General features: G+C 31.5%; 1 protein-coding gene across 1 annotated transcript; it reads right to left on the reverse strand.

Annotated features, from left to right (window-relative positions):
• Positions 1-7,331: 7,331 nt before the first annotated feature.
• Positions 7,332-7,949, reverse strand: LOC127127991 (late embryogenesis abundant protein 6). Its single transcript, XM_051057250.1, has 2 exons — positions 7,766-7,949; positions 7,332-7,652 (listed from the first exon to the last, which is right to left on the reverse strand). The coding sequence occupies exons 1-2, from the start codon at positions 7,841-7,843 to the stop codon at positions 7,434-7,436; spliced, it is 297 nt and encodes a 98-aa protein (XP_050913207.1). The 5' UTR covers positions 7,844-7,949; the 3' UTR covers positions 7,332-7,433.
• Between the last annotated feature and the right edge of the window lie 3,486 nt (positions 7,950-11,435).

The following is an 11,435-nucleotide window of genomic DNA, read 5'->3' on the forward strand; positions in this document are numbered from 1 at the left end:
TAGTGAGGGTTGAGTTTTGAGTTCAACAGCAATTGGGGCGCCTTAAGGTTGAAGAAATGAGAGGCCAAGGCATTGTATTTATAGCCGAGCAATGCTGAGTTGCATGATCAAATCGTGTGCATGGATGGAAAGGGTCTCCATGCATGGGCCTGTACAGGCGCATGGAGGGCCCAATTCCACTTGGAATTGCAAGCTTATGTCAAAGGGAATGAGAATGGACGTGCAGATTGGACTGTATGAGCTCATGCATGGCAATTGAAATGATTTTCACAAAATGCACTATTACATTAAAGTCTTCGAAAATGCCATGTCCAAAATTAAAATGCAACCTTATGAGTAATGGTTGGAAAGCTTATTGCATAAGGAACAAATGCTATGTTGATCAAAACTCCATTTGGGCCTTGGAAATTAATGAAAATTGAACTTGAAGTGTAGGGTGCAAAACATGCATATGTGAAATTTCCAAAATTGGCCAAAGTTCAAGCCTTTCTGTTTCAATGATGCAAGCTCCAAATAACAAAATCTTCAACATGAAAGTTGTAGATCTTTTCAAGGCACTCGATTTGGACTTATATTTTGCATCATTTGGATTTTTGATGAAGAGGTTATGGGCACTTGAAGTTGGACTTTTTCACATTTCATTGCATTTGGTCCAAAGTGACCTATAATGTTTTGCATTATCACATGTATTTGTTTTAAGATTTTGCAATTTTTATCAACATAACATTTGAAGTAGACATCTTAAGATTTCCAATGCATTTGATCCCACCTCCAAACCATGAAAAATGAATGAGTTATGTCCTTGGGAAATTGACCCTAAATTAGGGTTTCAGTCAAAATGACCTATAATGTCTTGGAATGGATGATGACCTTCCAAGCTTCAAATAAATTTTTGATGAACATTAAAGTTGTTCATATGATCCTTAAGAACCTTTTTTCTCTTGGGGTCATCAACATTTGACAAACATATAAAAAGTTAGGTCTCAATGTAGTTCAAAATAGTCAGATGAATTGACTGATCAACTTCTCAAATCCAAAACTCATATCTTGATGAATTGATGATTGAGGGCACTCAAATAAGTTCAAATATGCATGAGATGATGAATTAAATAACTTACCTTTATTGTATTTGACCATGGGTTGAGGTTGCTTCATGAGCAAGACACAGTTGATGAACAAATGAATTAAGGTTTTCCTTGGGAAATAAACCTCAAGCCCTTTGATTTGCTTTGATCAAAATGATGAATTGAGATACTTGGGAGGCATATTTGATGGATGGGAGCTCTGGGAACCATTGCCATGCTTGCTTTCATCTTCTCTTGACCATATAATTGCATAAAGGATCTCCTAGAAGCTTTAGACCTTGTGACTGCTCAAGCTACAAACAAGAGATGTTAATGACATATTTTTGTACTTTTGGTTACTGAATAAAAATGAGAAAAGCAATGATATACAATTCAAGTATGCTTGGTGATCTCAAACCACTCTCAAGAGAGATCCCACCCTAAAGGTAAGAAGCCAAGATGCTTATGATCCTTGAGGCAATGCCAATGCAATGTTATGATACCATGAGGGATCTTGGGGTCAAAATTAGGGTCTTATAGTATCAGATGGATGTTAAGAGTGCATTAAATGGGTACATTTATGAAGAAGTGTATATGCACCAACCCTTTAATTTTGAAAGTTCTCAAAACCCAAAAATTTCTAGGGGAAGAATATGAAGAGCACGGGTCTTATTTTCAGATTGGTTAAGCCAAATTACGTTCTACCAAGGAAGATATTTATGGAACGAGGATTCTTGTTGCAAATTTCCCAATTTTCACTCAGATTGATCCTCCAGATGTTCTGGCATATTACCTTGCTAGTTGCATTGGAGAAGGCAGTGATCCATTGGTTTATCCATTCAACCTTCTAGAAACTTACCCAGATGCTTATGTGAAGAGGAAGAAGAGTAGCAAGAATAAAGTGGCCCAGGGAGAAGGGACTTCTGAACCACCGAAGAAGAAGAATAAAGTGGAAATGGTTTTGGATGATGTGCCTCTTAGTGAGCTCCAAAAATCAACGATTCTGAAGGATACTTCTGGTGTTGCCCAGCAGTTATCCAAGGAATCTGATGCACCCACTTCTAGTAAGTCTCATACGGCCATAAATATTTTTGTCTATGATACTGATGTTTCTGAAAATGTCTTACCAACATCACCACTTCCACATCCATCTAACACCTTATCAAGTCTAAATCCAATATATTTTTCTTATCAACAACAACATCTACTAAAACTTTGTTATATAACCACTTTAGAACCTGTTACAGAAACTCCTATAGTTTCTAAAACCTAGTTACAACAATAACAACAGAAACCACAAACACCACCCCACCCAATTCTTTCACCACCCATTACACCACCATCTCAAAGTGGTTTTGCTCCCAATCTCAAAATCCAAATGAAACACCCAGAAAATCTCCTTCAACATGATTCTGGTGACCAAAGCTTGTTCAATTTCGAACCAGAGCATGTTGTATCTGATCATGATGATGTTGAACAATATTCAGACCTTCCCTCTCTTGTCATTCCAAATGTTTAGGGACCAAACTTTAACCCCAACATCACTGATATTTATGTTAGATATCCTATCCAACCTAAGCCTAAAGAACCCAATGTTGGTAACATTTTTAAGAAAGTTATCTTCACACTGCTATGTGGACTAGTGTTCTATCCACTAATCCAGCAGAGAGTGATGCTGCCTGGGAAGCCTATAGGAGATGGGTTAATTCCAATATTTAAAAGATGAAGAACTTTGGATATAAAGTTTCTAAAAGGAATTTCCATTCAAGGTTTGAACCTATAATGGAACCCTTACAGTTACAACATGCTCCATTATGTCTTCCTACTTCTGAAATAGAGGAAGAAGCAAAGGAGACTAAGGAAGCTTCTAGACATCCAAAGGTAGTCATGGAAGATGTTTCTGGTCAGCTTGACAGAGGAAAGCAAGTTGCTTTTGAAGATCAACAACAAGCTCAAAATAGTGAGCCAGAACAATAAATTGTTGTTTATGAGAATCAAAATGTTGTTGGAACTTCTTCTAGGATAATTCCTGAAGCAATTATGAAGACTCTTGGTGAAATGAAGGAAGAAAGTGCTCTTGTCAGACAACACTTGGACAAGCAGGATCTTCTGTTTGAAATGATTCTCTTCAGATTTTCGCTTCCTCCTTCACCCCAGAATCCAAATCCTTAGTTTTTCAAAATTTTATGCACTTTTGTGTTATTTTGTTTCAGTTTTTTTGTACCGTTATGCCTTATGGAATATGGTATTAATAAAATCATGTTGTTTCCTTATTTAATTTTGTCTATGTCTTTTTGATCGATGACAAAGGGGGAGGAACATATTTGATTTTGATATACATATGTTCGTGAATCAGAACTCAAACATTTTTAATGTTTCTGCTAACAACTATTTGAAAGCATATTTTGTTAGTTGTTTTCTAGGGAAAGTAAAGAACATTAAAGGATCTTGAATCTCTTTCAAAAAGGTTTTTAACCAGGCTTTGAAGCTCTTTCAAAAAGAACCAAGCTTCTGAAGTAAAGTTCATCAGAGTGTTAACTTTGACAACCAGTGTTTTGGAAAAGGTCAAGCAACCTCTGAAGACAAACCAGATTTTGTTAGAAGACCGTTCTAGTTTTACAAAAAGGTTAATTAGGAAAGTGTTATTTCATTCTGATTTTATCTTTTTGGGATTGTACATCTTAGGGGGAGCTTTGTGCTTCTATGTGATGTATCTTTCTGTGATTACCCTGTACAAAACTGTTCATCAAAATACATGGTATTGTCATCATCAAAAAGGGGGAGATTGTTAGAACAAGATTTGGATATGCATATATACCTTTGAGTTTTGATGATAACAATGTAGTATTTGTGTGAGAATAAATTTGGTATTCTAACGGTTTGTTATTGTGTAGCTTTAACATCCAGTTCTGATTCTGAATTTATGAAGTGCAATGTCATCAGTTTTTGAACATTTGTTCTTAAATTTGCTTATACGCTGAATCACTCTTAAGAAGTTCTGAAAGACACTATGTTGCTGCTGTAATGTTCTTTCTAATTCTATGATGATTCACTCTTAAGAAGTTCTGAAAGACACTATGTTACTGCTATAATGTTCTTTCTACTTCTGTGTTGATTCACTCCCGAGAAGTTCTAGAAAGAAGCTATGTTGTTGCTGCAATGATCTCTCAACTTCTGCTTCTAGATGTGATTCTGATTATCAAGCTTCTGAATAATGGCAAGCTTCTGAAGTTTTGTTACTTAGCTGAAGAATTTGAAGATCTCAAGCTAGACGCTGATGCTGTCAATGTTCTGACTGAAGATTCTAAAGATTCTAGAGTTTAGTTACTTATCTAAAGACTCAAAAGATCTCAAGCCAGACGCTGACGTGGTCAAGGTTCTGACTAAAGATTCTGAAGATTTTGATTTCAACTTTGTATTTCTTCTCTTAATGCTTCATCAACTTTTCATCAGAAGCCAGTGAATTTGAAGATAAGATCAAAGTGGACACGTGATCAAATAGTTCATAGTACAAATAAAAAATATTCCTTCCACTCCTGAAAACATAGGTGAAGGATATTACTATTCGTCATACCTGTCACTAATCTGCTAGTGGAGAGCTGCTCTTTTGGTATCCCTGGTTTTCCCTCCAACGATCTCTTTCTTATTCTATATAAGTAGGACTTGGAGACTTGAAGAAAATGCTAATAATGCTACAACATTTTACAGGACTGTTTCTACGTGAAAAACTCTTAAATTTATGCATACTTTTCTTTAATTGATTGTATTTCATTTGTGTAAAATCTTCATGTGTAGAAGCAACTTGTAACACAAAATTTATATTCAAAATTGTTTGTTTGATTTCCTTAAGGAGTCTAAGTTATAGTCGGATCCTTGAGAAGGCAAAGAAAATTGTAATTTTTTATTTCCTTAAGAAGACTAAGTTGTAGTCGGATCCTTGAGAAGACAAAAAAGTTGTTCTTTGTGATTTTTATAATCTGTTTGATTATAATGGATTAAGTCTTTGTGTATAAGGTGAAATCACCTTGGTGGGTGGGCTGGAGTAGCTTTGATTTCAAGCGAACCAGGATAAAAATCCTTGTGTCTTTCTCTTTTTGTTTTTTTGATTGCGTGGAGTTTTTGAGTTGGTAAAAAGTTTTTGTTTTGAAAACTCAATTCAAACCCCCATTTCTTGTGTTTTTCACACCTTCATCTTTCACCATCTCATTCTTGATCAATGTGTTAAGTCATTTTAAGATCAAATAGACATATCTACAATGCCACAATTATGTGTCATTTTCTGTAGTAGCTTTCAAACACATTGGCAGAATTACAAAAGCAAAAACAACAAACATCTTGTTGGGTTAGATTTGAGTGGACATGATCATGCCTTTATCATTGTGAAATACCATGCAACTACCATTTTTGAACATAATGGTGAGGTTCTTTTGTATTAATTGGCTAAAACTCAGGAGATTGTTCTTAAGGCCTGGTATATAATAAACATCAATGATAACTTGATTGATGCCATTCATGTAAAGCTTCAATTTACCCTTTTCCCATCACTTGCATCTCTGAGTCATCTCCGGCTTGATACATTCCCTAAATTTCTCTTTAAATTGAACAATCATTATTTTGTTCCTATCATGTGATTGCTGCACCCCGAGTCAAGAAACCAAATTTCACGTTTGGTCTTTGTGCTTGATTCACGTTGCACCATGAGAAGTAGTTATTCACTTTCATCATATTCAACATAGTTTGCATCATACTCATGCCAAGTCAGACATTCACTTTGATAGTGTCTTATCTTGTGACGCTTGAAACATTCAATTTGATATCTACTATGCCTTCCTCTACCACGATCTCAAATTCCTCCATGTCCCCTATCACGACTGTCACCACCACGACTATAATTTGCGATCTCCAACACTCGTTCTTCCTTCTTATCTTGATCAATCTTCATTCTTTGTTGATGCACAAGAATACTACTCTACAATTCATCAGTAGCGAGAATTATAACGTCATTATATTATTCAATGGAACACACCACATAATTTGTCAATTTATATATTTTATGTTGTCTTGCTCTTTTTATACCTTCTTCTCTGAATGATTAAGTTCATTATCATTTATCTTTTTCATGCATAGAAAACACATAATAAAAAAGAATATGTTATATCGTATCATTGTAGCTTTGAAACAAAATCATTTTAGAAGAAAATAATGAAGACATCTCAATCTCTAAAATCAGATAAACCCTTGGGTTTTCACAATTTCACTAGTTTTATTACCAGCTTTTCAAACCACTTCTTAAACATAGTGATTTTTGTGATCAAATGGATTAGACTAAGTTTCGATTCACGCTTCAACCGATCAAATCAATCAGTTCGATTTGATTTTTATTACCTTGGTATGATAACTCATTAATACTTTATTGACTATCAACCATATCAAACATTTCAACTTACTTATTTTCCTTGTTGATCGTCAATTTCGATCACCACACTTAAGAATTATTTTGAAAGTTAAATAGATGTTTATGTTAAGTCTAGATCAAATACATAATGTATTTCCTTAAGTTAGATGTTTTTAACAAGTTAGTCATTAATATGTTTTTATAACAGTATTTAATCATTTTAGTCTTTAAGAGTTTATTTCAACAATCTTTTAAGACAATGTTAACTTGTGCTCCAAAGACACAAGTTAAAAGATAAATAAAGTAGCAAAATCTTAAATTTTTTGAGATGAATTTAATACAAATTTATAATTAATAATTTTATTATTTTTTTCAATAATTTTTTTTATTTATGGATTTCTTAACTTGTGCCCTAAGACACATGTTAACATTACCCATCTTTTAAACATATTTGTTGTTAAAAAAATATTGTGTTTGTTATTTACCCTACTTGACAAGAGTGATGTTTTAAACTCATTTATATGTAAATAATCCTTAAATTCTATAACTGATCTACATGCATGAAATGTTTTTTATATTGATAGTCAATTAAAGATTGATAATCAATTAAAGATTGATAATCAATTAAAATTTTAACACACATTCTTCTTATTCATGTAAATTAGTTATAGGGCTTGATTAATATACATGTAAGATGGTTAAACATAATGTTAGAGTTATATAGTATAAATAACATATCCATCAACTTCTTTTCAACATAATTTATTTAAAAAACTAACCACATACATACAGTTACACATGCTAACTTGTTACATTATTACATAAAATTCTCAAAGGAGTAGTACATAATAAGCATTATTTAGATAGCCAAAAAAAAACCTCCATAATTAATTTCATAATATCTATTTTATTGATTGCAAAATCTTTCTATATATTAATGATCCACTCCATGCACGTTTGAGGCATGTGCTTGATCACATAGCTGTGTATGTGGGATTATTTGATGGAGGCTGCATTGTATCAACTTCATCAGCTGAATTTGCATTTGGACCCATGGGTGCATGTTTTTCTATTTCTTTCTCTGCTCTTTCTCCTGCCTTTGTCACATGCAAATCCATAGCTGCTTCAGCTTCTTTTGCCAATCTAACCTCACGAGCTATGTCCTTTCTCGCTTGCATAATGTCATTCTCTGACTGCACCATAACACAGAGTTCAAAATTTGTCACGATTAAATAAAATCTGATCTTAACATATTCATTACAGTTAAACCGTAGTTAACTAGAATTATATTTATTTTATTTATTACCTTTTCCTCGGCCTTTGCTTCTGCTTTGGCCTTGCGCATGGCATTCATGTCCTGCAGCTTATCTTTCACAGCCTGCATTTTTCTTTACTTTTTATAACGAAATAATTTCTCAATGTAAATTAAAAGATGCATGAATTTGAAAACTATATAAAGACAATACTATCGATATAATTATAGGTTCTCATTGTCTTCACTTCTTGCTCTTTCTTATGGTTCTCTTGGAGAGCAAGTGTCATTTAAAAATACATTAAGACTATTTCCTGGATCAAAATGAATTGGAGTTATGGACATTTTGTGGATTACATTGTTTGGCTCATTTCGTTCATTCATAAATAGAAAATAAAATTTCAAGATTTTTTATATACTAAAAGTGACACTTTAAGAATTAATTAACTTCCATATTTAGAAGGTTTTTGAGTAAAATCGGTTTTAAATAGTGAATCTTTCATTCAAATGACTAGTGAAAGTATTGTTCATATATTAATTATTCTTATTACTATTTTAAAAATCAAACAGATCCAGTAATAATCTAAATATGTAATCTAAATAAATAAATAAAAATATTTTTAATAAAAAAATAATTTGTTATAAATATAATTCAATATGAATAGGAATGTCATTTTTCTTAAATTTTTTATATTCTTTAAATGACTGTTATTATTATTTAGATATATGATTTCTCACTTACTTGTGATTTATATCTGACATTAAAACAAATCTATATGTCATATACATCGAAGAGAATAATGCAATACTTACAATATTATTTTATTATTTTCTTCTTTATTTTTAGAGAAAATAGATGATGCATTGATACTGTAAATATATTTTACACGATCAATCAATGATAATCATGCATTATATTAAATTAGATTGAGAATTTTAAATTATATGACATGATAAAATGATATATTTCTTTTAAATAACGATGTAAACATTTTTTATACTATTAAACCCTTATCTTTACTCTTTTAATATATTGATTTTGATTAGTTTCACAAAATATTATCAACATAAGACTCTACCGATTGAGGGAAGACTTAATCATACCTTTTATTTATAATGCTCATATACATAGAAATTTCATTGAAAATATTGTTTAGTTAGTACATTATCATGTTTGATATATATTTTTTTTTGGAATAATTCAATATTTAAGCATTCTAGAAAGATTGCAAAAAAAAAAATCTTTAAATGTCTGCTCAAAGAATATGATTTTTTAGAGACATTCCTTGTGATATAATTCTTGTAGCATCTATAAATGTCTGCTCAAAGAATATGATTTTTTATTGTTATTTATAAAAATCATTGGTAAAATTCATAAACAACTTAAAACTAAATATTAAAGCATCCCATTAGGATTATTCAAATAATGAATTTTGAGATAATTGTTTATGAATATTGATTGTATATATGTTCTTGAAGAACTAGCAACTTAATATCAAACATTCTCGCATGATTTCAATGCAATTTGTTTTGGTCATCCCTTATGTTAGAGATTTATGGTTGAATTCTTGAAGACCTATATCTTATACTAAATTGTAAGTCTATAAAGAAAATTTGATATTAGTAAATTTAATAAAATTAAGAAAGAAATTGTTTATATCTTTGAATAAATTTCTGAAGTAGCAAAATTGATCAAATTATCTTAAAATATCTTGAAAAAATAGTTACTATTCTCATAAAATGATTGAAAATGTGAAAGGTCTCCTTAGAAGTTAATGGTTTATATCATGATTTTTGAATTTGAATTGATAGAAAATATCATTCCATTGGTGACTAAAATTCTATTATTTGTGTTTATGACTTTTACTATTACAAATAAGGATGTAGAAAATTATTATGTATAATAATGGTATTTTAACACGTTATAAACTTAATGAACAAGTTTCTTCTAATAAGCCTTAATTACACTTTTGCTTTTCTTTTATTTACGATTTTTTTTTTAATTCTAACAATTTTGTTCTTTCAAAATTTTACATTTAAATTGATTATTAGTCCATTTTTAAATGAAATGTCACTTATAAAACATGAAAAATCATTATATAAGAACTTTTACAAAACTTATAAGAAAAAAATATAAATTAGATGTGATTGTAATAACATCCGTTATTACTTTTTAGTGAAAAAAATGAGAAATGATGAGGACATATCTAGTAAGGATACGCCTGAAGCACTCCAAGAGCTATGAGGACTAATGACAAGATCATTTGCTAGGAAAGCTAAGGAATTCTTGGAAATGGTAATCAGTGTGAAGTATGGTTGTCAAACTCGCGGATAGACTCGTAAACTAGTACGAGTTTACGAGTCTAGGAAGCAAAAATGAATAGACTCACGCATAAAATCATTTTTTGATAGATTCGAGTAGACTCGGGTAGATTCACTTAAACTCGTATAGACTCGTGAGTCTATAGCAAGTTTAGAAGTTAATAAGTTTTTTTGAATTTTGTTTTTTAAATCTAAAAAAGGCCCGAATTCCCCCCAAACAATATTTTATTTTTTAAAAAAAGTCCTTTATTTTTTACTTGCACTGGAATTAGAAAGCTCTTCTCTTAGTCTCTTATTTTAGCAAAGTTTCTTCCTCCCATCATCGAAGGTGTGTGTTTGTTTTGTCTCTTGATTTGTTTATGTTCGTTCCCGTAAATCAATCATTCATTGTGTAAGTATTTTCTTATATGTTTCACTTGGATGTTTCTCTTGTATATTATCTTGTCTATTCTATTCCGTAAAGATAATGAATGGATAACTGAAGATCCTAATGAAAAAAATGTGCAAACTGAAGTTAATGTTGAGTAAGATGATGTTATTGTTAACAATGTTATAGAAGTTGATGTTGTTGTTACTAACTAATCTTGTACAAAGTGGGGTGGTAGTGGTGGAAATGTTGAATTAGGTGGAAGTGGAACTTCAAACAATCCAAGAAATATTTTAGACTATCTACTCATGTTTATGGTGTATTGGTTCTGTTAATAGCGATAACAATTTTTTATAATATTAATAGAGTTGGAATAGAGTTAGAATTTATTTTATTATTATTAATTTTGTTTTTTTATAATAACGCAAAAAAATGAGGGTGGAACTTTTAATAAAAATATATTCGCAATTTGCGGCGGTTTAAGCCGCCGTAATTTACCGTTAAAACAAAAATAGCTCACACGTTTATGATAATTTTGTGGCGGTTTAGAACTGCTGCAAATATGTATGACGGTTGGGATGACGGTTTTCCGAACCATTGTAAAACAACTTCACGATACACACTTTTACGACAGTTGAGAAACTGTCACGAAACAGATTTTGCGATAGTTTGAATCGTCGTAACTTGCCAAAAAAATCGTCGCAAATCACTTTTTTCTTGTAGTGTAATATTGTAAAAAGTGGGGTGGTGGTGGTGGTGGCGGTGGTGGCAATGTTGAATTATGTGGAAGTGGAACTTCAAGCAATCCAACTTTGATTAATGATGAAAAAGGTGTTTCATTTTGGGACAGAGTTTGATGATGATACTTAAGATACCGATGAAGATGATGGTGAAGATATTAGTGGTGATGATTTCACCGGAGCTTTGGATGTTTATAGCTATTATGATATTTATTTTAGATTTTTTTGCTTTATGTAGTAGTCAATTAAGAAAAAATTAGTACTTTAAAGTCTTTAACTACATACTTTGCTTTTT

The sequence above is a fragment of the Lathyrus oleraceus genome, chromosome 3, assembly GCF_024323335.1.
Source record: "Lathyrus oleraceus cultivar Zhongwan6 chromosome 3, CAAS_Psat_ZW6_1.0, whole genome shotgun sequence".
In the NCBI taxonomy this organism is placed as follows: Eukaryota; Viridiplantae; Streptophyta; class Magnoliopsida; order Fabales; family Fabaceae; genus Lathyrus; species Lathyrus oleraceus.

Coding starts and splice junctions, on each gene's coding strand:
- LOC127127991 (XM_051057250.1), bottom strand. CDS start 7,843: ATGCAGGCTGTGAAAGATAAGCTGCAGGACATGAATGCCATGCGCAAG. Junction 7,653..7,765: donor AAGCAAAGGCCGAGGAAAAG/GTAATAAATAAA, acceptor GTTATGGTGCAG/TCAGAGAATGACATTATGCA.